The sequence below is a fragment of the Macrosteles quadrilineatus genome, unplaced genomic scaffold (assembly GCF_028750875.1).
Source record: "Macrosteles quadrilineatus isolate MER2022 unplaced genomic scaffold, UCM_ALF_1.0 Scaffold_10__1_contigs__length_6754688, whole genome shotgun sequence".
NCBI lineage: Eukaryota > Metazoa > Arthropoda > Insecta > Hemiptera > Cicadellidae > Macrosteles > Macrosteles quadrilineatus.
The window spans coordinates 3,129,506-3,156,639 of record NW_026542603.1 but is presented as its reverse complement, the minus strand read 5'-3'; the positions used below and the strand labels follow the sequence as shown (position 1 = coordinate 3,156,639).

At 38.8% G+C, this 27,134-nt stretch overlaps 1 protein-coding gene across 1 annotated transcript in view; it reads right to left on the bottom strand.

Moving 5' to 3' along the window:
• Positions 1-19,402, bottom strand: part of LOC129004633 (eEF1A lysine and N-terminal methyltransferase homolog) — a 36,951-nt gene extending 17,549 nt beyond the window's left edge. Inside the window, exons 1-5 of the mRNA XM_054433181.1 lie at positions 19,088-19,402; positions 18,116-18,238; positions 11,265-11,478; positions 10,916-11,134; positions 837-1,018 (exon numbers count right to left, since the gene is read on the bottom strand). Coding sequence (XP_054289156.1) covers positions 837-1,018; positions 10,916-11,134; positions 11,265-11,478; positions 18,116-18,238; positions 19,088-19,179 — 830 coding nt within the window. The 5' untranslated portion in view covers positions 19,180-19,402. The remainder of the gene's footprint in view (positions 1-836; positions 1,019-10,915; positions 11,135-11,264; positions 11,479-18,115; positions 18,239-19,087) is intronic.
• Between the last annotated feature and the right edge of the window lie 7,732 nt (positions 19,403-27,134).

Below are 27,134 nucleotides of genomic sequence, written 5' to 3'. Positions count from 1 at the left end.
GTAATCATCTCCCGCGATTGCAGCAAAATGTTAATCATGTTCCACAGTTGTGTGGACATTATCATCGTCTTCCGTGATCGTGGCAATATTATGAATATCTCGCGGCCGAGTGTAGACATATTATCGTCTCCCGCGGTCATGGAAACTGTTGTCATGCGCGATCACGGTAATTTGAAAACTCCATGTAGAAATACAAAATTTACACATATTTCCCGGTTCATAAAATTCCCGCATGATTCCCGGATTTCCCGGTCGGTGGACACCCTTATATATATATTGCAAAGGGGCGCTACTATTAGTTGTGCCTAGGGCGCTAATAGGGTCAAAAACGGGCCTGATTATTTTATTAGTTGTCATCATCCAAATTTTTTTCCTTTGTACTGTGTTTAGGTCGTGGCTTGATTTTAACATATCCTGTGCTTTGTTTACATTTACGTTGTTATTTAGTAATCATCATGGTGTTAGGCCAATGTTAAAATTAAAACACTTTTAGTTACTTTAAAATTATATAGGCATTATCAAAAAATGAAATTAGTTATGTCTAAAACATCAAAGCATTTGACAAAACAACCTTGGTAAGTTTGCCTAAAATATGTTCAGCCTTTAATGAGATTAAGATTTACAAAGATTGCATTGAAGTTGGCCCCAAAGAGCTTCGCTTCGCTCCGCTCAGTTACAAAAATTGTTTTTCCTCAAGTTTCATTTGGATCAGCCGGACTGTAGTAGGCCTACTGTATTTAAGTGTTCTATGAGAAATAATTACAATAAATTTGCTTTTTTAGTAAAACAGGAAAATACCAATCGTACAATTAATATCAGTGTGTTATCTCTCGTACCGAGGGTATTTATCCCCAGGCCGGGACAGTTCGATGGTGACCTCTCCTGCGTTGGCAACACTGCATCGGTTGAGTCCCGAACATACTAGAGCTGTGTCCTGCTGTGTCTTGACAGCTTCCAAAGTTTCTTCAAGAGTTGCCATCCTCTGAACAATTTCTCCCCCTTGACTCACCTCAAATACCTGCAAGCACATATATACTGTATAGTTAAGCCTACTTCTGGTTCAATAACTCCAAAAATTATATAGTAGTTGTGCAGAATCCCTTTATAAATTAAAATAGGCTAAAAACAAGCACAAAAAATGAATTTAAAATTTAAAAAAATTAACATGGGCCTTATGAGTTGCCATGCTAGTGACAAAATAACAACGAAATATAAACAGAAAATCAAAACAAACAGAATTTCAAGAAATTCAAATCACATGTTTTATTTACAGTGTGGGGTGAAAATGGAGAAGTCTGTACATTACATATTTTTGGTTGATTTTTCGACCACTGGACCACCTCTAGTATATATTAACTAGGGATGGTCAAGTCTCAAAATTTCGGGAAATTTTAAATCTCGTTACACGAGACGAGATTTCTTTTTAGCCGAGATTTTTATCGAGACAAGAATAAAAAATAAAAAAATTAAAAACGCCTGCAGAAAGTCATGCAATACCCGCAATACAGGAGCGTGTGGTAGTTGCGCTTCCTTTGCGAAGGCGTTCTTATTTAATTAATTCTTTAAATGTAAATATTACTTTAATTATTTTAATAATGTTACTTTAATAACATTTGAGAAGTTTTGTTAAGTGTAAGCAGTGTGAGGAATGTTTTATTACTATAAAAAGTCAAAACAAGTAATAACAATATATAAAAATTAAAAATTATTATATAAAAATTAATATTGCTTTTATTTTATGATTTATTCTATTTTAGGATAAGTTGAACTCTATCCTAACTGATATCACTATGTTTCCTAATCGTAGGCATTTTTAACAAGTTAGGCGTGATTAATAAAACAATGTTAAGTTATGCTGATGTTTTTTAATAAAAGATTGTAAATATTCTTGCCTATTATCATTATTTTTGTATTTAAACAGTCATCTAACAATGTTACAAAATCAGGTCAAAATTTTGAACGTGCATTTCCCGTTGTGTATGAGAAGGGAAATCCCGTCTCGAAATTTTATGAAAAATAAAAAATCTCGTCTCGAACAAAAAATCCAATCTCGTCCATCCCTAATATTAACCTAAACTAATTTCTTCCAGAAGTAATTCCATAACCACTCTTAGAGAAAAAAAGTTTATCTTACACATAACTTCATGTAAAAAATCTATATAAAGTAAAATAAATAAACTGAGTCCACCATTGAAACATACCTTAAACACTTAAATCGGCAAAGTGAAATTGATAATGACACTGTAAATGTGATAGACTTGATGATTTGTTCAATGTTTATATTTGCCTGGCTAAAGGGAAGGAGTAACATATGAGCTGATGAACCAAAGTCTGCAGATATAGGCAGACGGACAGCATCAGCCGACAGGGTAAAGTGCATCTTCAACAAGTGTCTTATCAAGCAGCTGATTAGGGTTTAACTGGCATTTGAAAAAAACAGCAACTAAATCTAAACATTTGGTTTGAAATAGTATTTGTAGATAACTTCTATCAGTGTTTTGTTAATATGGTGATATGATCAAGTGTATTAATTTGATTGTTCATAAATAAAAGACAGTATTATTTACAAAAATTTTTGGTTGGCTCTATATTGATTAATTTATATTTTCTAGATACTGTAGATGGATATAGGCTACATCTTAGGTGGGAGTGTCTAAGTTACGGCATAATCAAATGGCTAAAAGGGTGGTTAGCTGAAGTTGAACTCAGGTGTTTACTAATCACTTAATAGTCTGAGAGTCGAAATGTTTACACTCTAACAATGTGTGACTTACCAAAAAATATCAAACACTTTTTATATATTCAGTACCGTAACAAACATACTCGGAATTAATAGGTGTAAAAATGCTAAAATAATAAATCAGCTTGGTTGGTAGACCTGATCTGCCTTATAGCTACACAGTTTTTACAAGTGCCGCAAAATCTCTTATTTTACCGTTCTGACGTACTCTATTACTGTTTACTCCCATGAAACCATCTATCGTAAGTGTTTTGCACGTAATACTACATTAATAACGGACGATTACACAATTCTGAACACTATTACAACGTCTTTATAATCTAACCTATTACAAGTTTTACAAATTGAAGTGGTCCACGACCGTTATTTCAAAGTTGGCGCATGCACACTTTGAAGACTTGCTGCCAACAATATAATGAGACATTTCCCTCTGTTCTGAAGAGCTTCAAAATCTGGACTGCAGATACCACCACTAATCAACAAACCCGCCTTATCAGCGACCGCAATCCTTATCTCCCGTCACCTGAACTCCAGGAGCTATTATCGCTACGCTGCCATTCATAGAACCATCCTTCATTCATTTACAAATCACTCATTGTTCCTTGCTTATTTTACTTCAGCTATAAAATATGAAAAAGCTTGAGGAAATTGTCATTGAATCTCCAGACTACAAAAATAGCATGACCGACTATATATCAGCTATTTGTTTTGAAATAAATAAAATCAAAGCGAATTGCCCAGAAATAGACTTAAGTAATTTAACATGTGAACTAGAATCTATATATATAATACGCTAAGCAGATTTTTGTGAACAGAACTCCTCCCTCATTTTTGGACCGATTTTGATGATTAAAGTGTCAAACAAATTGCCCTGATCTGTAGTTTTGCAAAGTGTTTTTCGTTTTTTTATATCTTTATTAGTTTGGGTAGGATCTTCCATCAAAGTTGGGGTTTCTCCCATAAGATTAACATGGGGGAATCTAAATATTTATTTGGAAACTTTGTCTCCACTAATTTGAGAGAACGGCTGGGCGTAGAAACTTGGTAGAGGTGTCCAAAGAAAGGTTTTGGTCTGTAGATGAGTTATCAAAAGAAAAACGAAGTAAATTAGCTTAGGGCTCTGCCCCAGAAGCCTTTAAAAATCCCTCTACAGATTTGTTTACATTTTGGTCATGTGGATAATACTTTTTAATAAAACAGCTGTTAATTTTAAAATTGCATTTTAAACAACACACATTTATTGGGAGTTACTGAATTGTCCAAAAGAGGTATTTGCAATGTTATTTTCTGATTTTAAAATTTATTTTCTTCTGTATCATGTCATGTGTTGCAATATAAAGTTCCATTACGAAATCAGTGGAAAATCCTTTTATCACAGTAACTCTTACAATTATTTCTTATTGAACTATCTTATATCTGTTTTACAGGTTGGTATCTGCCTTTTTCACCACTTTTGCCTATATTTTATCACATTATTCTAGACAGATCATTATAGGTTCATGAGATTATTGTCATACATGTTTTAAATCATTAGAAAAATCTTCGATTGTGTACAATACTGTACAATACAAACAATACTGTACAAAGTAATACAAGTGCAGAAGTACACCGTGCCCATTTGAGCTGTGTCCATATTTTGTTAAATTAAAAGTAGTTTACAGCAACTGGATAAAACATTTTACAATATTTATGCAGAAATATGTGCATGATTTAGAAAGTCATTAAGCTGGAAAACTGCTATATACTGCAGAATTTTCAGAGAGGTTACTTCGATGTATTCATTCAGCTTAGTGAAAACGTAATATAGAAAACGTAATTGATAAGGCTGAGACAGCTAACTGTCATCCTGTCAAGGAATTCCAGCTTTAACCCACAACCAATATCTCAAAACTATGATAGAGAGTTATTCATTGGCACAGAAGTACGATATGAACTGACGCGACGTGACAAAGGAAAAATCAAACTTATACTGTAACCGATATACCTCCCTTTGAAGTTAGAACGTGCCTTCCCAACAAACAGATATTTTTTTTCAAATAAAATCATAGATTAATCCGCATTACACTGATGAAATCACGGAAGTGTTTAACTACAAAAGATCCACCAGTACAATTGTAATACTATTTAAAGGTTCTTCCAAATGAATAGATACCAGATAACTTACTACAGTAATTAACTCCGATGACGTACGGTAAGGGAAGTATTTTATTCATTAAATGATCAACCATTTTCGGTAACTAACGCAATTAATATCATTATTGTTTTACACTTATTACTCTTTAAACAATGCTAAATTATCAAAATATGTATAATTTCACTCAATGTATCACAGTTAGATGAATTATCGTAAGCCTTGAAAGTAACCGTCGATTTTGACGGGTTTCACCTAGTCACTAATAAAGCATTGTGACGAGGTGATGCTTGAAAACAATGAGAAGACAAGCCAACTAGACCTATCTCTCAGAGAGAACACTGTGTTAGAACACAAATTAGATGAAGAAAAGAAATTAAGATCCTCTGATCTAAACCACTCATTTACAATTCAGGATGCTGAAAACACTGAGAAGCTTAAACTTAAAAATAAAATTAAAGAACTGGATTTGCAACATAACAGCATCGTTGCTAGAAATAACTGCTTACTTGCAGAAAATTTGGACTTACAACAACAAATCAGGAAAGCTAATTCGCAGTATGAAAACTTGGTTGAAAAGAGCAAAAATAAAGATGTTACTATATCTGGACTAAAATCTTATTTAGACACAATGAAATGCGATATTTTGAAACTACAGTCACAGAAGTCCTGGGGCAAGGATAAATGGGTAGATGACTCTGTCCTTAACGACTATTTCGCTGCCATGTCGGACAACCTAGGCAACAAAGATGTTTTATTCTTAGGACCCTCCGTGACCCTTACTATTACTCTCGGTACACAAGACATCTATGAAGAAAGCTTAAAGCTAACATCATACCAGAACTGTAAATATGTATTTCTATGCTTAAGCGATTGCACAGACGGGGGAGCAGAAGACACTGGATCTCATTGGAGTTTATTATTCTTAGATAGGATAAACAAAGCCGCATATCACTTTGACTCTGTCCACTCTATGAATATGAAGAATGCAAAATCTGTTGCTGCGAAACTTGGAATACAATCCGATAACATGATCGAAATGCCCTGTGTCCAGCAGAAACAGACATTTGAATGTGGGATCCATGTACTGGCTAACACTAAGTACATTGCAGACCACTTTTGTAAAAGAAATATTGGTTTAACTTTTGCGGACTGGTATTCTGGAGCCGTAAAACCAAATGGTGTCCCCAACTGCAACATTGCGACAGCATCACAAAGTCAAATAAATGAAAATCGCTATAAGTGGAGGACAATCCCCTCGAAAAAGACTATATCTAAAACAAAAAAGTCCAAACCTAATGTAAAATTAGTAACTAAAAACCGATTTGAAGTTCTGGACGTAATAGCAGAAATACCGCAATCGAATGTAGTCTCTGTTAATAGCGACCTTCCAGAAACCACCACTAAGAAGAACAATGTAAACAAAACAAAACATACAAGGCCCGGTCCAATGAAGAAACACGTATCAGCTCCTCGATCAGACTCCCACAAGTTATCCATCTCAAGTGACAGCCAGGGCTTAGCTGCATTCATCGAACATACAAAACACGGAGCTAGTACTGTTCTCCAAGTTATTAACCACTGTCAGCCAGGGGCCCCTATTAAGCCAATACTACACTAAGTTATGAATTCTGCCTATTTCAAAACTTACACAAAGGAAGATTGTATTGTTATTCTAGCAGGAACAAATGACATCACTAGTTCAGTCATTCGAGCGCCAATAAATCCAGTTTGTCAGTATCTGACAGAGGCTATTCCCAAGTTTGAGCACACAAATCTCATTCTGTCTACTATACCTAACAGATACGATCTAACACCAGAAAGCCCTGAAAATAAGTTTATAAATGACACAAATTTAATGATAAGACGTATGCTCGCAGATTTCCCTCAAGCTAAAACTCTTGATCTGCATCTCCTCCAGCGCTGGTACCACACTCGACATGGCCTGCACTTGAACAGTAAGGGGAAAAAGTGTATATCCAAGCAAATAATAAGGCTAACTGCAGGAACTGATTTGTTCTCCCCTGGGATGCATACGTGACCAGATTCCTACAAGCGTGTTTGCGAAACATATTGTTCAGTTTCACCGCAGCACAAAAGTCTCAGTCAAGGTTATTGTGGATGATGAGCGAGCTACCAGACATCTCAGAAGAGGACTAAAACACAATGAGTTTGTGAATCAGCTACGAAAGGATATTGCTGAGGAGCTAAGGAGGTACAACATCTCAACACCACCTACCACCAACATCACAGCAGGGCAGGAGAAGTCACAACCCCAGGCATCACCATCGCCACTACCTGCATCCACAACAGTACAGGATGTCAAACAAGCGTCTGCCAGCGCTGAGGAGTCTGCAGAAGAATACAGTGGGGGAGGGATCAGTGAAAAAGTCTCTATCAGTGAAGTGGGGAGTGCAAGCCCTATTGTAGTATTTCCATCTGAAAATAACACACGGGACTCCACTTTAAACTCCCCGCTCGTGCTAGGGATGGAAGAAAAATAACACCGCCCAAAAACATTTTTATCAATAAAAATAATAATAAAATAAAAATATTCCATCAGAACATTCAACATTTAGCAAGCCGCATCGAACCACTAGAAATTATTTTAAACTAAAGTAATCCCGATATAGTAGTTTTAACAGAGCATAAATTAAATCAAAATGAGATATCCAGATTGCATGTAAATAAATTTAAATTACTTTCTCATTACTGCCGCACCACCACGACGGGAGGTGGTGTTGCCATCTTTGCGCGTGGAGCTGTGAAGTGGAGTCCAGTTGTTATTCCTGAAGTGTTATCCTTACATGAAGACAAACAGTTTGAGAGCAGCATGGTTTGTTTTAAATCCGATACTGAATCATTCTTGTTGGTTGCAGTTTACAGATCACCAATTTCTAAAGTTCCAATTTTTTTAGACAGGCTAAGTAAGCTATTAGATATTGTACTAGCTAGGAATAAATATGTTATAGTGGCTGGTGACATAAATATTAACACATGAGGAAATGATAGGAATGCCACGGATCTAAACTCCGTTCTAGTTAGACATGGAATGCAATATCTGGTTGATTTTCCCACAAGGGTAGTAGGGCCCTCGGAATCTGCAATAGACAACTTTTTGACAAATATTCCCAAATCTAATCTAAAAATAGAGGGACTGGTTACATATCTATCTGATCATGATGCTCAAATTTTGACCCTTGATAAATTAACCAAAAAAACATGGAAAAACGAGTCACTGAAGTATTTAGACTATAACCTATCTGATGAAAATCTAATTAATTTCAAAATATCATTACAAAACGAGTCCTGGTTTGAAGTTTTTAATGCGAACTGTGAACAAAAATACGAAACATTTTATAAAATTTTCAAATCACATTTTATCACAGCATTTCCAAAACAAGTAATAAAGAAACAAACTAACAGTAGAGAGTGGTATACTTATTCATTAAAGGAGGAATTCAACGAAATCGTGGAATCATCAAAATTAGCTAGATTATTAAAAGACAAAAACTTGTCTAACCTCTGTAAAACAAAAATGAAGACTTTTAAAAAATCGGCAAACAAAACTAAAAGATTACACTACGATAAAAAAATAAACAACTCGGATAATGTTATGAAAACAACCTGGAAAATTATAAATAAAGAAGTAGGTAACAAAGAAAATAACTTAGTGAATGACATGACCATTGGCGTACAAAGGAACAACTATTGCAGATCCCAGGGCAATATCTAATGTACTAAATGACTACTTTGTAAGTTTATCTGGAAAGAATGGTTCTGTAAACTGTAATAAGTTGTTAGATAATCACCAGCCAGTACTAACAAATTGTGTCAAATCTAAAACATTATTTCGATGTGAACCTGTTTCATGTGAGGAAGTAGAAAAACTGATAAACTCTTTAAGTAACAAACCTTCACGTGGGCACGACGAAATTCCCGTTAAAGTAATAAAATATACAAAACAAGAACTAGTTCCAATTTTTACTCATTTAATTAATTCATCTTTTATATCCGGTCATTTTCCAAAATTATTAAAAGTTGCTAAGGTTGTGCCTATTTTCAAAAAGGGGGACCCTCAGTGCGTAGAAAACTATCGACCAATATCACTTTTGCCAGTTATTTCAAAATTATTTGAAAAGGCAATGAAAATTAGGCTAGTGTCTTTTATAGAAAATAACAACCTTCTATTTAGTGGCCAACATGGTTTTCGCTCAGGCAGATCAACAATTACAGCTGCTTCAAGTTTTTTTGAGAGTATAATAAATTCAATTGATAGCCACGAAAATGTTATAGGAATATCAATGAACCTTACAAAGGCTTTTGATAGGGTATGTCACCAAACTCTAATACTCAAACTAGAAGATATGGGAGTAAGAGGTCACATTTTGGCGTGGTTCAAATCATATTTATCGGAAAGAAAGCAATACGTTGAAATCATGTCTAATAAAAATAATTGGCTGGTAAAAAACAGATCAGAAATAAAACTTAATCACTTTGGTGTCCCTCAGGGTTCAATACTAGGCCTTGTTTTATTCCTTTGCTACATTGATAAGATTCCAAATGTTCTGTCGTGTGTACCTTGTGGAAATATGTGTTTATATGCTGATGACATTAACTTAAAAATTACAGGAAAAACAGTAGAACATATCGAAATAGATACCTTTATAGAACTTGTAAATATTAAAAATTACTTACTATCCAACAATCTCAAAATAAACAAAAGTAAAACTAATTTTATATCATTTTCAACTAAGCAATGTAAAAACAAAATAGAACCGTTGATTATTTTGGATTCCGATGAAATCAAACAAGTTGAAAAAATAGATTTTTTAGGTTTAAAAGTTGATAAACATCTATCCTGGCAGGACCACGTCGATCATGTTTGCTCAAAGATAAATTCAGGGATATTTGCTTTGAAAAAGATGTCATATCTATGTAATATCAATACTTTGAAAACAATATATCATTCTCTTGTCCATAGCCACATTTCATACGGTATATCTTTATATGGAGCTACAACTAAGAAAAATCTTAATCAAATCTTAAAATTACAGCAAAGGGCATTAAGAACAATGATGGGACTAAAAAATGATGAATGTGTTAAAATTCATTTCAAAAATTTTAAAATATTAACTGTGTTTGCCCAATACATTTTTGAAACTGCTCTCATAGCGAAAGAAAGTATATCAGATAACGCACAATTATGCTACAATACAAGAGGAAAAGCCCTAAGAGAAAATAGTCGCAACCATCTTTTATTTTCAAATAAAAAGCCCACCTGTGCCGGAAGAAGATTTTTACGGTTTCTTCCAAATCATTTAAAACCCATTGGCAACTCAATCAAATTTAAAAACAAATTAAAAAATTATCTCATAGAAATCGCTCCCTACTCCATTAAAGAGGTGTTTCCCCAATTAACCTGATTTTATTAGTAGTTTCTTAGTATTATATAAATTGTAATTTTAGCTTATAACTTTATTTACTAGGTTAGGAATCTGACACTATTCAATGTACAATGTACAATTGTTGAATAAAGATGAAATAAGATTAGGCTTGAATATTTTTCCTTAAGTCAGCAACTATTGCCTTGCCGTTAGCATCTTAATCAGAAGTGTTGAGTTGATTAACTGTTACAACTAAACATTTGAAATAATTTAACTTTTTGTGTCTTCTTAAGGAGCTAGAATGAATAATGAGAATGGAGATAGGGCTACTCTGTTTGAACTGCACTACATTATAGTGGAATGAAGTTAAATAGGCCTAATTTGAAATTAAAGCGTTTTTAAGTCCTACTGAAGAACAATTTCCTTAAATTTTAGTTTATCACTTCTTTTATGTATCAGCTTCAAGTACTCGTACTATTGGTCCAATAACACTGGTTTTTTTAGACTAGACAGAAGGAAGTAATCTTAAGGCGCGTTTCCACGAGTAAGCAGGCAGGTTGTCTCAGGTAACTTGAAATATACTAACTGAGGCCGCAGGCAGCTGCCGACTGGCCTCCGTGTAAACTGCAACTTTAGTGATTAGGACTATCAACTAACCGGTTTGCTACCCGGCATCTTCTTCAGTTTAGTGCAGATGACGACAAACACTGGGAGGGTCATGCCAGAGTCGGACTTGTTCTCAGCTTCAAGACAACGCAGAATCCTCACCATCCATCCTCTACCAGAGAACTGGTCTAGGAGATGTTGTAAGATGTGTCTCTGTAGCAAGGAGACGCATACGTAGCGGCCCAGCGGTGTCAAGACTCGATCCACCTCCTGGAAAAATAGAATATTTAGCTAAAAATCAAATTTTAAGTCAGCTTAACACTGGAATTCAAGTAAATTGTCCCAAGTAGTGTAGCAATATTGACTAGGCCTACATATATTAAATTGTCCAAAAACTTACATTAAATAGTGCATTTATTTTGTCAATGGTTTCTGGATTAGAGTCTGGCATAAGGGCATCCAGAGTTCCTTTGTCCAGAACAACGTTGAACAAAGCGTCCTGAAACGTCATTTTAGTTGCGTCCATCTGCTGATATTCTAGCCCAGGTTTTATCTTGGACTTGGCCTTCATTTGTTTTATGACCACTGAGCTTACATCTATGTTGGTAATTTGTCTGAAACAAAGGTCCATAAGAAGATGTGTAACGGTAGACAGTAGGCCTAAACTAGTTTTGTTGGCGATCAAAATAACTGATTGTTAATGGGCAAATATGCCTTCTGTAAATTGCAACGCACCTTGTTGTTCAATGTTCACTAAGATTAGTTTGTGAGACTGTAATAGAGTTCAGAACCTAGGAAGTGACAAAATTGGTTTGGATCCTGATTGGCTTAGTAATAATGATTAAACCTTTCTTTTCATCAATAGGCTACTTTTCATTCTAGCGCTCATTGAAACTAACTTTCTGATTACTAGGCATGCTCTGTGGCTCAAAGAGATGGGTTAGGAAATCTTGAAAAGGTTGAAATAAAACTTAAGGGTGCGCTCTATCTCAGCTCGGATTCCTCAATACAATGAACATAATACAACACGCAAAATTGCATTCGGTAGCCTACGTTACGGATTAAAATTTGCTAGTTGCAAATTTGCTAGTCCGCGGCAACTGCATTTGTAAGCTACCTAATACATGCTAGTGAAAAACAATAAACGGGGTTTTAAAGAACAAGTAACAACCTATGCGATCCTTGTTTCAAATTTTTAAAGTAACGACTCTATAATAAGTTACAGCAGTTTAAAGTTGTCATTTTTTGTTTACACTCAAAAGAAGAGTTTCAGGCTTTATGGTATGATAGTAAATATATTGCAACCACTATATTTTAGATAACTTAATCCTCTTTGAAATGACACCCTAACTTTGATTCTACGTGAAATGTAGCCTTCGGAAACAATGTTGCCCCAGACCATTGAGTTTACACGAAACAGCAGGGGTAGAGCGGACCCTTAAGGTAAAACTGCCAAACTTTATTAAAATATGAAACAGACACAGCACCTACTATTCAAACCCAGTTTGTAATTATAAAAATATTGTAGGTAGCCAACCTCGTTAGAAAAAAAAAAACTGCTGGTAAGCTAAATATTTTTTTTTTTTTTTTTAGGGAGAGGTGGGAAAATGCATTTATGCACACAGGTTGCTAGCCTGTAGTGTGGGACTCCAACGGGCTTAAGGCCCAGAGACTACCCACTAAAAACCTCCTCTACTCTTCGGACACTAGCCTGGGAACACTTGTCGCACTTCATCAGAACTAGGCCGAGTTTGCCTACGCCCGAGGGGCTTACGCCGTGTCTAGCCGTTTATTTCTTATCAAATCTAGACTATGTTCCGATCTAGATCATTCTTTTTAGCTTGAAGGACATTCCGGACAAAGTGCGACCAGCAGTCCCAGTTGTCCTCACCCTTCAGCAAGGTCTCACAGATCGATTCAATCGACAGCACCCCAAGATGTTGAATGGCCTCCTGGCGAAGCATATCCCATTGTGGACAGTGGAAAAAAGTGTGTTCCGCGTCGTCGGGAATGCATGGGCAGTAAATGCAGTCAGGTGAATTCGTTTTGGCCATCAAGTGCAGGTACGACTGAAAATAGCCGTGACCTGACAAGAACTGCGTGAGGTAATAGTCAACCTCACCGTGCCGCCGTTCTACCCACGGTTGGACCTGCCTGATGAGTCTGGCAGTCCAACGTCCTCGAGTCTCCCTTTCCCAGCTTTCTTGCCACATCTGAAAAGTGCGGGAGCGCTCTTCTGTTCTTGCAGCGTCCTTTCCAATGTAGCCTTGTCTCTGGTAGATTGCCTTCCTCTCCGCTGCCAAGAGTTTGACTGGGATAACTCCAGCGATCACCAAAACGGCCGGTTCGGACACCGTACGGTACGCGGAAGCGACCCTGAGTGCCGCCTGACGCTGCACTCGTGCGAGCCTCAACCTATACGCCTCCTTGTTAAGCGCGTCTGCCCACACCTCAGAGCCGTAGAGAAGCACGGACTGGACTGCAGACATCAGTAGTCTTCTACGGCTGGACCGGGTACCACCGACATTGGCCATAAGCCTACTAAGAGCAGCAACACTCCTAGCAGCCTTGTCCGCCGTACGGAAGATCTGGTCCCTCCAGCTCAGCTTGTTGTCCACCATGACACCAAGGTACTTGGCGGTTCGCGTGGTTTGGACAACTACGTTCCCAACTCGTAGCGGAACGATGGTTTCAATCCGTTTTTTCGTGAGGATGACGATCTCTGTCTTGCTCAGAGCGAGTGTCAGACCATGATCAGTCATCCAGGCGTTTACAACGCGCATGACTTGGTTCAGTTTCAGTTGGGCTAGCTCAACGTTGCGTGCAGCAATGAGGGCTGCGACGTCATCGGCGTACCCAACTAAAACGGTCTCCTCTGGCATCTCAGATCTCAGAAGGCTGTCGTAGGCAGCGTTCCACAAATCTGGGCCGAGTATCGAACCTTGCGCGGCACCGGAAGTAACATCCATCGTCCGCGAACCATCTTTAGTTTCGTAATTAAGAGTTCTGCAGCGCAGGTAGTCCTCGATCAGCCTCAACAGATATGCTGGTACGCGGAAGCTATTCCTCAACGCGCTCAACATATCGACCCATCTCGCCGAGTTAAAAGCATTCTTGACATCTAGCGTAACAAGAAGCACGATACGGCGAGAGTAATGATTGAAGCTCTCGGCACGCTCTACCGCTCTGTGTACCTCGGATATCGCGTCGATTGTTGACCGACCCTTTCTGAAGCCGTACTGACGAGGAGACAAATCTCCGGCAGCTTCCACGGCAGACGTCAGGCGGCAGCGGATCAGTTTCTCGAAGAGTTTTCCGGCCACATCCAACATACAGAGGGGTCTATAAGACGACGGCATATTCGGGTCACCTTTCCCCTTGCTGATTAGCACAAGCCTAGCCCTTTTCCAAGGAGTTGGGAAAACCCCTTCGCACAGGCATGTGTTGTACATTCTCAGCAGTAAGAGGGGGTTAACTGAGAATACCTTCTTGAGAGCCTCACTGGGAATACCATCAGGACCAGGTGCCTTTCTATTTTTCAGGGAGAGGACAGATGATTCCAGCTCTTTAATGCTAAAGAGTGGAATGTCCCCTACCTCGCCATAGTCGAAAAAAGGCCGCCGAGGATGAGACGGGAAAAGGGCGGTGACGATCCTGTCCATGGTGGTGCCCTCCATGACGGAAGGTGGTGATCGGGCGCCGAGTTTCTGGGTTACAACCTTGTAGCCCAGTCCCCAAGGATCAGAGTCAACATCCTCCTGAAGCCTCCTCCAACAGCTAACCTTGCTCCTGATGATAGCCCGACGAAGAGCTTTCTTCGCAGCCCTATAAGCCGCTGACTTAGCCTCGAAATCCGGGAATCTTCTGGCCCTCATAGCGGCACGTCTGGCTTTCAGACAAGCTTTCCGAAGGTTCGAGATCTCTAAAGTCCACCAGTACACAGCTTGCTTATCGCGACGGCGTCCCCTGCGTGGCATGGCCTGGTCACAAGCCGAGACAATCAGTTCCATCGTGGACGTTACCAATGCCTCGGCGTCAACAGGTGCAGCAGAATTCACCAGCGCTCCCCGTGAGATTACGTCAGTGAACTTCTCAACATCCAGCTTGTCCGTATTCCATCGGCGTGGTCCAGATCGTGATACAGGCGCCTGATTATGATGTTCATCCAGTATATCAAAAACGATGTACTGATGATCACTTGCCGTGAGGTCTTCGATGACTCTCCAGTTGGAGATCCGTGCTAGTAGTGATTCCGACGAGAAGGAGATATCGGGGATCGTACCTCTCATGCCGGGGCGCCGGAAAGTAGGCGTGTCGCCCTCGTTTAAGACGACAAGTCCGGCCCTGGCGGCAAAGTCCAGGATGTATTTCCCCCGGGAGTTTGTAGAGGTCATACCCCACTCCACAGCCCTCGCATTAAAATCACCAGCAACAACGACATGCCCAACGGTACCCCGTACACTGTCTTCTAAGCGGTCAATCTTCAGACGGAATTCCCGAATTGGCTCGTTGGGGGTAAGGTAGACACTGAAAAACGTGACGTCCCTACACCTGACCCAAACGAAGCCTCGGCCGCGTCCGTGATCTCGCACTGGTGCTTCCGTGCTGTTTCGAACCCAACAAGCGGCAGTACCAAGAGAATCTGGGAACCAGAAGTGTGGGTCCCTGTCACGGTACTGCTCGCTGATCAGAAGGGTGTCCGCACCGATCTCTTGGGCCAGCTGATCTAAGAGGGAGTCAGCCGTTCTGGACCTCTCAAGGTTACCCTGGAGAATCCTCACTTCCCAGACCTAGCCTTCTCAAGGTCGAGTGCAGCCTTGAAAACACTGCATCGCCCAGCCCCTGGAATGTGACCTAATGAGGCGTCCTTTTGGCCTTTCTCTGCGCAGAGAAAACAACGCTCTGCTGCGGTACAGTTCTTCCTGTTGTGGCCCGAGCCGCCACACCTGAAACAATTCTTGGATAGGTCGGGTCCTTTACAGTTTCGGGAAGAGTGACCAAACCCGAGGCAGCGAAAGCATCGCGGTACAACCACCCTCCGTCTGAGCCTGCAATTGACCCATCCAATTCTCAGGTGTGTGAGATTAAGCAGCTTGCTGGCATCTTGGTTTCGCATTTCAGCGATAGCTATGCGTTGCTCGCTGCGGTTGGGCCGCGTAAGCCATACTTTAAGGGAGTCGGCATTTTGGATATCAGGGATGGCCTTGTTGATAGCCTCCCTGACTTCAGCCTCAGTCGAAAGACCGTCAAGGTCCCGGATCTCCACCGAGGTCCTAGGCTCGAGTTCCCGAACAGTACCGTGGTCCCCCAGAGCCTCTCTGACCTTTGCAGCAAAAGCCACTCGGTCACCAGATTTCCCCAGCTCGAGGAGAACTTTCCCATTCTGGGTACACCTGATTGACTTAACAATCGTATCCGTCTCCTCTGGCTTGGCCTTAGACTTGAGTCGACCCAAGACTTCAGCAAAAGAGCGCCCCCCTAAGGGGTTGATCAGGATTGCCTCAGCCCTGGGCTTTCTCGGCCTGGGTTTCTTTGAAACAGGGGGGGCCTTTCCACGAACCTCCCTCGCCGGAGCAGGATCAGCAATCTTTCGATCTCTTGCTGCAGGTTCTTTGTTAGAGACAGCCTCCATTCGTCTCAATTTCCTCTTTTCTTTGCGGGAAAGCCTCTTCTCCCAGTTACCCACATTTGATGGTGCCACAGCAGAGTTCATAGAGCTGCTTCCGTCAACCGTTGGGAGAGAGGCAAGCTCCCTGGTCTGCTGAGGGCGCTTCTTTAGAGCTGGAGTGTGCTCAGTAGGGGGTGTCATCTGGGTGGCCCTGTCCTCGACCTTCTGCTCAACATCTGACAGAGGCTGATTGGCCAATTCAGGAAGATCGGGGCTCTCCGCTGGTGAGCTCCTTGCCCGTTTCCTTTGATTCCCGCCCTTGTCGTTCAGTTTAGGGGCTAAAACTTGGTTCACAAGCTCCCGTTCATTAACTAAAGCCTGTCTCATCAAGCCTTTAATTTCGAGAACTCGGGCAACCCGATCCTTCACCTTTGGGAGACCGTCCTTGATTGACCGGTTTACGTTGGTCCGGAGCTTCAAGGTTCCCTCCATATTATTGATGAGGTCCATCATCTCTACCAGGAGGTCAGACTCCTCCTCATCAGCATCGTCGTATTGTTGACGGTAACGCTGAAGTTCAGGATCCGACCTCTGGGGGCTGATTTTCGGCGCTGTACTTTCCAGGAGGGTTCCCGTCAACGCCGGTTCAACGTCTACTTTTCCTTCTCCACTTGTCAAAGGAGATCTTAGTGGGGGGAACTCATTTGAGCCCTTAAAGGTTGCAGGTGGTGGAGTTGCCTTAACGTTGTTCGCTGGTGGCGACCTCTTGACCTTGGAGCTACGCCCAAAAGGGCTCCACTCCTTTTCCGACTTCGATTTTTGCTCATTTGAGCTGCTGTTAAATAATGTGTTGGGTGGGGGGTTTTGACAAGCCATACATGTGTTTACCAGCGCATCGTGCGGCAAGAGACGGCCCGGATTTAGTCAGGAGCGGGTATACCCTCGGGGACAATCCCCTACCCCAGTTCCCCGGGGCCCGACCTCCGTTTGCCCAGCACCGGATACCTGACGTGCCGGGGGTCACCTGTTGCAATGCAGAGCCCGACCTCTGCATCCATGCCGCACTTCCTGACCAAGGACCGAAGTGGCTGGCTCCTCACGACACACTGGGAATGCCCATCGGCAGTGCAGAGCACACATCAGCCCCTGCAACACAACAGGGGCACTCCCAGGGACTCCCAGTGAGGACGTCAGTCACCCTTTTAGTCGCCTCTTACGACAAGCCCGGGAGGGCTGCGATCCTATTCTAACCCCGAAACCGCAGGGGGTGGTAAGCTAAATATAGGCCTTAAATATAAAGTAATTAAAACTATGGAGGAAATAATGTGGAATATGTCGACCCAAAGAGAAGGTAAGGTACCTACTGAGAATTCAGTAGTACCTACCTAGCTTCTTTAATGTAAGAACAACCGGTAAGTAAGTTAATTCTTTCAATAATATTGCAGGGAAAAAATATATAAACTGATACCTAGGCACCAACTCAGAGGCCAAGTGCTATGAGGTAGCCTATAGTAAAAAATAACAACCAATTAGGACAGCCCATGACAGAGCTTGTTTATGTTCCTTGACATGTCAATGTTACAAGAGATCTAACTTCTATGTCATTAAAATAAGCAAACTTTACCGATGATAGGTTTACTTACCTATATCCAACATCATAGAGGTCAGAACTCAAAGTTGAGTTACCACATCCAATCACCAGTGTCTTGTCTTTAGGACGTATGTACTTATGCAATATTCCACACAGTTCTGGGTACTCCCCATACCTAAACAGATGGATAAGTTAATTTAACTTTTAATTTCCTACTAGGCATAGCCTAACTTAGTAATGTTGAAACTTCAGGGGTTATCTTCCATAGCCTCGTTGTGGCTCATTTTACCTTACAGCCTTTGTTATCGCTTCGGTAGGCCGCCAGGACCACAGCCAGGCATTTGTGCTGTTCACTTAACTTGTTATAAGTTAGTCAGTAAGTTAGGCATGTGTACTTAACTCTGTTTGCTACGTGAAAGAGAGTATTAATGGGGACTTAATGTAGCATGGTACAGTAAATCAGCACAACACCTCTCGAGGAAGTGCTTATCTGGATAAACCCGAGGAAGTGCTTATCTGGATAAACCAAGATGCACTTTTGCATAAGCCTTCATTTTTTTATTGAAGTAAGTTAAGCCAGAACTGTTCAATACACTTCCAACCGAGCGATCGGACAGAGACCAGTTTAAAAATAAAAACAACAGAGACTCTTGGCATTTGGTGGGGATGAGTTTCTTAGGACCTTGGAGTGGAACCATCTACAATCCAAGATAGATAATAAAGCCTACTTAAGACTTTATGACACAGCCTACCGAAATCAACTAGTTATCATTAAAATACACAACAGTATTTAAAGGTACCTAATAGCCTTTAAATGAAAGACAGAATTTTAGTGACCCTTTGATCTTAGGGGTAAGATAAAACCCATAAATTATTTTGTGTTGTGTACGGTTACGGTATTTATTTATTGAGACAGGGGATCGATAATAGCTTGAGATATAAAATCAAGTTAGCAGGAGTCTACTGTTGTTTTCTTGTCCTCGTCTTAAAATAGCTATGAGGTTTTAAAATATATCAAACCTACCATTCAAATGCTCTCTTTCCTCTTTTTCTAAAGAAACTGTCCCAATAGCCTATTTGGCTGAAGTCAGATGTGGCTTTAGGTAACAAATTCATTTCCCTAACCTGGCTACTGGCAGATTAAACGTTAAATATTAATTTCACAGATCGTAATGGTTTAGAACCTATGTAACTGAGTTTACACACACTATTTTCTTAAGCCTTTCAACAATTTTGAATTAGTTGCAATTCAAGTTATAAGGATTATTTCCAAGACAGGACACACATAACCTAGACCTTACGCTTACACAACATAACCTAACGTCAACGTGACGTGGACGGACGTGAACATGTAAACAAACAATAATGACCACATGTTTGCCAGAGCAGAGCTACCAACACCAACCACAAAAAGAACAAACACAAAAATAAAAACACAGCTGGTTTTTCTACTGTCAGATGAATATTTTGCATTTGCATAGTGACTAACAACATCACTAAAAAAAAAATACCCCCGCCGCAGCAAACCTGACGCCTAAGCGAATTTCCATTTGGCTGAATTGATTTTCAATTGATCTATTTAAATAACATTAGGTTTAACGAGTACCTAGGTTTGCTGCTACAAGGAAACTAATAAAGTGTGTGTTTTAAGTAAAATAATTATTGCTTAGTATAAAATTAATATATTTGCCAAGTTTGATCAAAAGATATCCATAAACAAGCAAACTACAACAGTTTACAATATTCTCCATAAGAATAACATGGGAATTTTAAATTTACCATTTTTTTAGTTTTCTCCGTAACCAATAACTGTACAAAAACACTTTGATATACTGAATTGTTTGTTTTTTAAGCTCTTTAAGAAGGTTTAGAGAAAAATTGGGAAATTTTGTGTTTTGAGGGTCAAAAGTGAGAAAAACCAATTTTTACCCCATAAAACCCCCCATAAAACCCTGTTCCCATGGTCCGATCATGCTGGATCGCGAACTCATTCAAGTTTATCCCGCCTTACACCTTCAAACCAAATTTCATCAAAATCGGATAAAAATTACTCAAGTTATCGTGTTCACGGACACACACATATATATATATATATATATATATATATATATATATATATATATATATATATATATATACATATATAAAAATTTGAACGAGTGGTGTTTTTGGCCTCTGGGGACATCAAAATGAAAAAGTAAATCGGTCCCGGGCCTAAGTCTTACCATGAGACCTACGGTAATAGCTACTTCCCTATAGGGAAATTCGCTAAAAAAAAAAAAAAAACTGTATGAGCAATCTGCCACATACATACTTTCTCCCATTAGCTTATCAACAACCGTTATCATGAGTAAGCGATGAGAGTTTATATTTAATAGGTAAAATCACAAAAGTTTCATTAACTTTTGAACAGGGATTTTAACAGGATTGAAGGGACACACTATTTTGTTTAGAATTACAGTATAAGGACCATAACAGAAGAATTCCAATCAGAATCGGTTCTTTTTCAAAAAATCCATTTTTCAGTTTTTTTAATGGGTGTACATAGGAAAATAACATAAGTTACCGGTACAATAACTTTTGAACAATAATTTTTACCATCCCTACCACCATGTTTTTACAGTTATGGGGGGTTGCACTATATGTTGTTTGGAATTATAAGGATTATAACATAACTAATTTCAATCCAAACCGGTTTCTTTCGAAAATACGATTTTCTCTTATTTTATGGGGTTTTTTAATGGGAAATTAACATAATTTACAATAACTTTTGAACCGTAATTTTTACAGAAATGGGAGTTCTACCTTTTTGTTTATAATTTAAAGGGCTACAACATACACATTTTTTTTTTTATCAAAATCGACTTTTCCGTTCATTTATAAGTTTTTATGGGAAATTCTACATTACAAATCACCTTCTAATATTTTACTAAAAAAACAAACAAAACGCGTTATTAGCCTACCTGTAGCAGCAAACCTAGGTACTTGTTAAACCTAATGTTATTTAAAAAGATTTAATTTAAAATCAATTCAGGCAAATGGAAATTCGCTTAGTCTGAAGGTTTGCTGCGGGGTATTGGGTATTTGACGTTTCATTTACTTTTTTCAGTTAGAACAAATATAATTGTCCATTTATCCACATGACATATGTTATCCTTTTGGTTATACCTAAAAATAGATACTGACATTTTATAATTCATTGTAAAATTTAAAATTAACCTTTAGAGAAACGCTCAATAATCAACGCAAACGTAACCAATCAAATACACATTAAAGCAGGCTTCGGATTTTTAAATAGAAAGTGGATTCTCCATTATAAGGTCAATGATCAATGATAATTTCCTTAAAATGTTTTAAGTCAATGCGGTAGTAAATGGGTAAAGGGTAAAGTCCGAGGCTAGGTACATTCTACATTCATGCAATCTATGTATTTTATGGTATAGCCCCGGGAGTCTGTAACACAAACGATATAATCGATAATTCAATCAATGATAATTTCATTGAAATATTCTAAGTCAATGCGGTAGTAAATGGGTAAAGTCCGAGGCTAGGTACATTCATACATTCATGCAATCTGTGTATTTTATGGTATAGCCCCGGGAGTCTGTAACAGAAACGATATAATCGATATGCACTCACATTGGGTTAATCAAGTAGAAAATACCCCGTGTTACCCTACACCTATGACAGTTGATACTGAAGCCTTGACTATTGTCCAATGAGGAGAGTTTGAAGAGGGGTTTCATCTCTTGAAACGTATACAACCATTAACTATTATTACGAATGTGATAATATTTGTACAGCTCTTTTGCTCTTAATGATCGTACTAGTACTATAGGCAGGTTTGAGCATCAGTAGGCCAGTACTTACATTCCGTGTCCGGAAATCAGACATCGTTTTTCCAAAAACTAGCTACCGATATGGCTTTGTCATTCGCTTGTAAAAGATCATCTAATGTGCAAGACTGGTCTAGGCGTGGGCCGAAAGTAGGCCAGTAGGCCTAGCTAAGTCTTCTGTGAACGATCATCTGCGTCTATTCTATAGGTTTCGATATTTCAGCATTATTAAGTTGATACAGTAATTATGAACTGTAACTAGTTTTATAAAAGCATATCACTAGGCCTACAACAAATTTTAAGTATAAAAGATCATTTGAACATTGGTTTGTCTGTAAATAAATATTGTTCATGTGATGTGGCTTATCATCCTTTTTTATAACATTTATGGTTCGATGTATAAATACATTATTCACATAAGTTTAAACAAAAATAAAATTCACATAAGTTTAAACTATTCGGGATTCAAATATACCTCGCAATAATACGGTAGAGATGTGATTCCTCCTGAAGTCTGCCACCCTGATACTTGTCGTGAGCAACCGACTCAAACCGTGGGGTAGATGGACTCAAAAGATGGGACACAACCACAGTGAGTGCTCACACTCTTGCCTTATTTCCACACTGTAGAGTTGTTCCGTCATGACATTTTTTTACTAAAATGTTAATTGTAAGAAAGGGGGATTAACCCTGTACCCGCGGTGATCATCTACGCAGCAGAACACTTGTTCACTTTACAACCAGTGGAGTCGAGCAGTTGGTGTGAACAGTGTAGCATGAGCATCGATTATCAAATTCCTTTCCCAGCTGACGTGAGCTGGGCGATGGCCGGTGCCGGTATGGATAACTTCTGAGAAACAACTTTAACCTAAGCAACACCCTATCGGTAATCAGACAATGAGAAGGTCTAATGAAGAAGATGGAGGGGCGACTAGTCTTGGAATTGGAGGACCCGAGAGGAAAAATCAAGAGGATTACCGCGGGCAACAACGAAGATTGGAGTGCTTAGTCTGTGTGAGTGCTTCAGGGACCATTAGCAGTATGTAAAAAATATAATTAAATTTATAAAGATGTAAAACAATCAAGTCATATAATTTGTAACCCTAAATCTTTTTCTTACTTTGTTAATCTTTGTTTTTTTTTTTCAAAAGTCTTATTTGGTTTTGTCACCCTTTGTGCTTCTTTGTTTTCCTAAATTGTTTTGTTTTATTAAACGTTTGGTCACACCTGTAGCAGTATTATGTTTCTTTCAACCGTTCACCTCTCTACAACACTAAGCGAGTGTAACTTTTAAGAGACCTTATTTTTAAAGAGGCATGGGACTCTCAAAATATATAAATGAATTCTATTGAGTTCTTGGAGCCTAGACGGTCTAACTCCTCACAATATACTAGATACAAGATGGCCACTAGCATCCATGGACCTTGGAGAACAATTCAAAACTACAAAGAACATATCTAATCGCACAGTATACTAGATATTTAAATTATGACCACTTTGGTGCTTGAAAAAATATTTTTGGACAATAACCCTATCTTTATTTTACTTGGAAGAAAAAAAGTTAATGGCTTTTTGATGGTTCGAAATTGGACCCAGCTGTCCACAGTTGGTCTTAGTTTAGTCAGTAACAAAGCTACACAGATCATCTCACAACATTATACATTGATCCTTCATATATATATTTTGGTTAAAATACGGACCTAGGTGGCGTCCCCATGTCAAGTAATTGATTATTGATGAATTGGAAAGACCATTAATAAAGGTCATCTCCAGACTAGGATCTACTTTAGAATAGGCAGGGCTTAGAAGCGAATCGGAGGCCAGAATCCTCAGGGTTCAGTACCCACGGAGATAAGATAAGGCTATAAAGAGTAAGCCCACCTTCATGTAATCAAATACCTTGCAATAAAACGTTGCGGTGGGATGTGATTCCTCCTGAAGTCTGCCACCCTGATACTAGTCGTGAGCAAACGACTCAAACCGTGGGGCACAATGGGACACTTGGCCCATGTTCACACTTGGCCTGATTTCCACAATGTGGAGCTGTCCATATAACTAGCGTTTAGACAACTGAAGATGTACGGGCCGGATTTTTACCCCCGGATTTTTACCCCCGGAATTTTACCCCCGGACTTTTATCCCCCGGAATTTTATCCCCGGATTTTTACCCCCGGATTTTTACCCCCAGGATTTTTACCCCCTGGCCGATTTTCGAAATTGAATGTTTGATTTTCTTATTTCTGTTTTTAATTTATTGTAAACATTTCATTATTTAGTACCCTATCTTTATTTATTTATTTTGTAAAGAAATGTTCGAAACAATTATCATTCAGTTGATTGTTTATACGTCATATTAACCAACTGTTAGCTTCAAAGATCGAATCCTAATTACTAGAATCTCAAAATTAAAATTAAAAACCTGTTCGGTTAGTTAATATTACAAATCAATTAATATAGGCTACTTAATAATAAAATGTTTACTACAGAATGAAGATAATTAATCATTCTCACTAATTTATATATCTGGCCAGGGGGTAAAATACCGGGGGTAAAAATCCGGGGGGTAAAATTCCGGGGGTAAAAATCCGGGGGTAAAATTCCGGGGGGTTAAATTCCGGGGGTAAAATTCCGGGTGTAAAAATCCGAGCCGTACACTCTAGGTTTTTATAATTTGATGTGTTCTGATTAAATTCACAACCGTGAAAATATATGTTTAATTCCGCGTTTAATCCATCGAGCTGATGTCACGAAACTCAAAAGTTCGCGGCCGGAATTTTACCCCCTGGTTTGTGACGTCACGTTTTCCCAGGGGGTAAAATTCCAGGGGGATAAAAATCCGCTACCCCTTTAAACGTGTAAGTGTTGTAAATCTCCTAAATCATTTCAAAAAGTACATTGCTAGTTTTTGTTTCTATAAAATCTATGAAATCAATGGTAGATATGTTACTATATCCTAAACCAAATTGTCCCACCACTTTCACTTGCTCTACCTTTTGCAAACGCAAGGCATCGCCAAAATTCCAAAGCACACTGATATACGCCAACTCTGCACGAAGGACGGATACTCTGCTAGTCTTCATTAAATATTTTTTTATTATTAGTGAATAGTATTTTAGGTAACAATAAAATTAGGCAATCTTAATTTCTGAAAAAAATTTAAAACATAAAACAACGAATGGTTTGTTGATTATTTTAGGACTATTAAAAAGTAAAATAATAATAAATTTTTAGCCTACTACGCCCCGATGGCGGCCGTGTATATCAAATTGTAGAGTGACTTTATTCCTCAAATACTCTGTCACCCTGATACTTGCCATGAGCATTTTGCTACAACCGTGGGGTGAGATGAGACAGTGGCGTGGCTCCTCATCCTCTTCACTAACTCACTCTTTTCCCATATCGTATTGTTCTATTGATTTTGATCGATACTTTTTGACATTTCCTATTTTAATCTGAAGTTCTCTAGAGCACTAGAGCTGATGATGGAATAATACCAACTGCCCTTTAGGGTTCAAATTTGTCAAAGTAATGTATGAAAACGATCTTTAAGTATAATTTTTTTGTTTGGCACAATGTAATGAAATTTACAAAAAATCGCACAAGCAAACAAGGAAACTATGATTTATCATTTAGTTTTTGAATAATAAAACATTAAATTTTAAAATGCTAGCTACTTGGGATGTATAAAAAAATAAAATGAAAGCTCAATAGAGCAATGGGGGAATTGCGGCACTATCTTCAAATTGAATGCTTCGAATTTTTCGTCTAGTTCCCCGTAGCATAAGCGAAACTGCTCGAATGATGGAATTTATCATTTAAGTTGATTTTAACTGACTAGACATAAAAAATATAATGTAATGCATTATTTTTATTATTTTGTCCCTGAGCACCTGGTTTACTTATGTGGTTTATTAATTAATATATAGGGATACTAGCGGAATACCCATGCTTCGCTACGGAAACTTTCAAATTGGTTGATATTTTTAATAAATTAGAGTGTTTAAGTGCCTACAACCATCAGTCAACAATTCAACTACAACCTGTTTTGCTCTAAACTATGTCATATTAAAGCAGCTCTTATGTCTCACCCGGTCAATAAAGTGTGTATGCTCAGGGTGGTTTCCCATGACCAGACTGCACAAAGGTTCAGGAAGGTGCTGCAAAGGTAGTAGTTGCACTTTACCACCATTGCAGCAAATCCCCTGGGTTTCTTCTTTCCATTTTAAGGCCTCACAGTACTTACATTTGAACGTCATGGTATCTATCACCACCAAGCTTCAAGCTATTTCCTTCATAGTTTATTTTCGGATTAGGCCTATATGCCATTGCTAGATTTTTCACCATTCGTTGAATTTTTGATGAATGTCTTTCAGGATGAGTTGGTTCATACTTTGTGCTTGCGTTCTTCACCTGCTTTTTACTTTGTTTATCCGTGCACCTGCTACGCCGTTTACGCCTTGTTGTATTTTGTTGAGATTCCGGGGTCAACTGACAATTAATTGGGAGAAACGGGCTCTTCTTTTCGTGGCTCTAAAACGTCGAAGTGCCCGTTAGACAGGGATAGCGTAAATCTGAGTCTTTTCACAGGATTGCGTTAATGACAAAGCAAATGGGAATAGTTGTGAAGCCGCAACCAGCTTACACAACCCACCAAAGGTAAACGGCCTAGACATTTCATAGAAGTATCTCTAGAATTATTCCTCTCACTGTCGTGGGATGTGATTGAGAAGTAGTCCCAGTTCGTCACAAAATGTTCAAAAATTGCTTCGCACAGTTAGTGTTTATGTGTGTAAGGTGAATTATGAATGAGAATGAAGTAAATAAACACGCACCATTTCCTCTGATGTGGATGATATTGTGTGAAACGAACTCGCCATTAGCCTAACATTTAAAACCTTAGTGTCCATACTATGAAACAGTTTAAACAACTACAAAAGTATTAACAGAACTATATAATAAGTTTAAAAAAATGAAAATGCAAAATCCAAGTTCAATTCTACTTTCGTGTATATAACCAGACTTCTCATCCCATTGTAAATTTTGAAGCACGTTTTTCGTGTCTAGTTCATGTCGTAACACTTGGGCGCTAGTGTCGACGAAACTTTGTTTCTATATTTTAAGGTTAATTTCTTGATTTGTGCTTTACTGTTTGGTTATATAACTAGGGGACAAGTTATTGTTTATGATTAGATCGTATTATTTGGTTAAACGAGGTTTTAAATGACTGTAATAAAG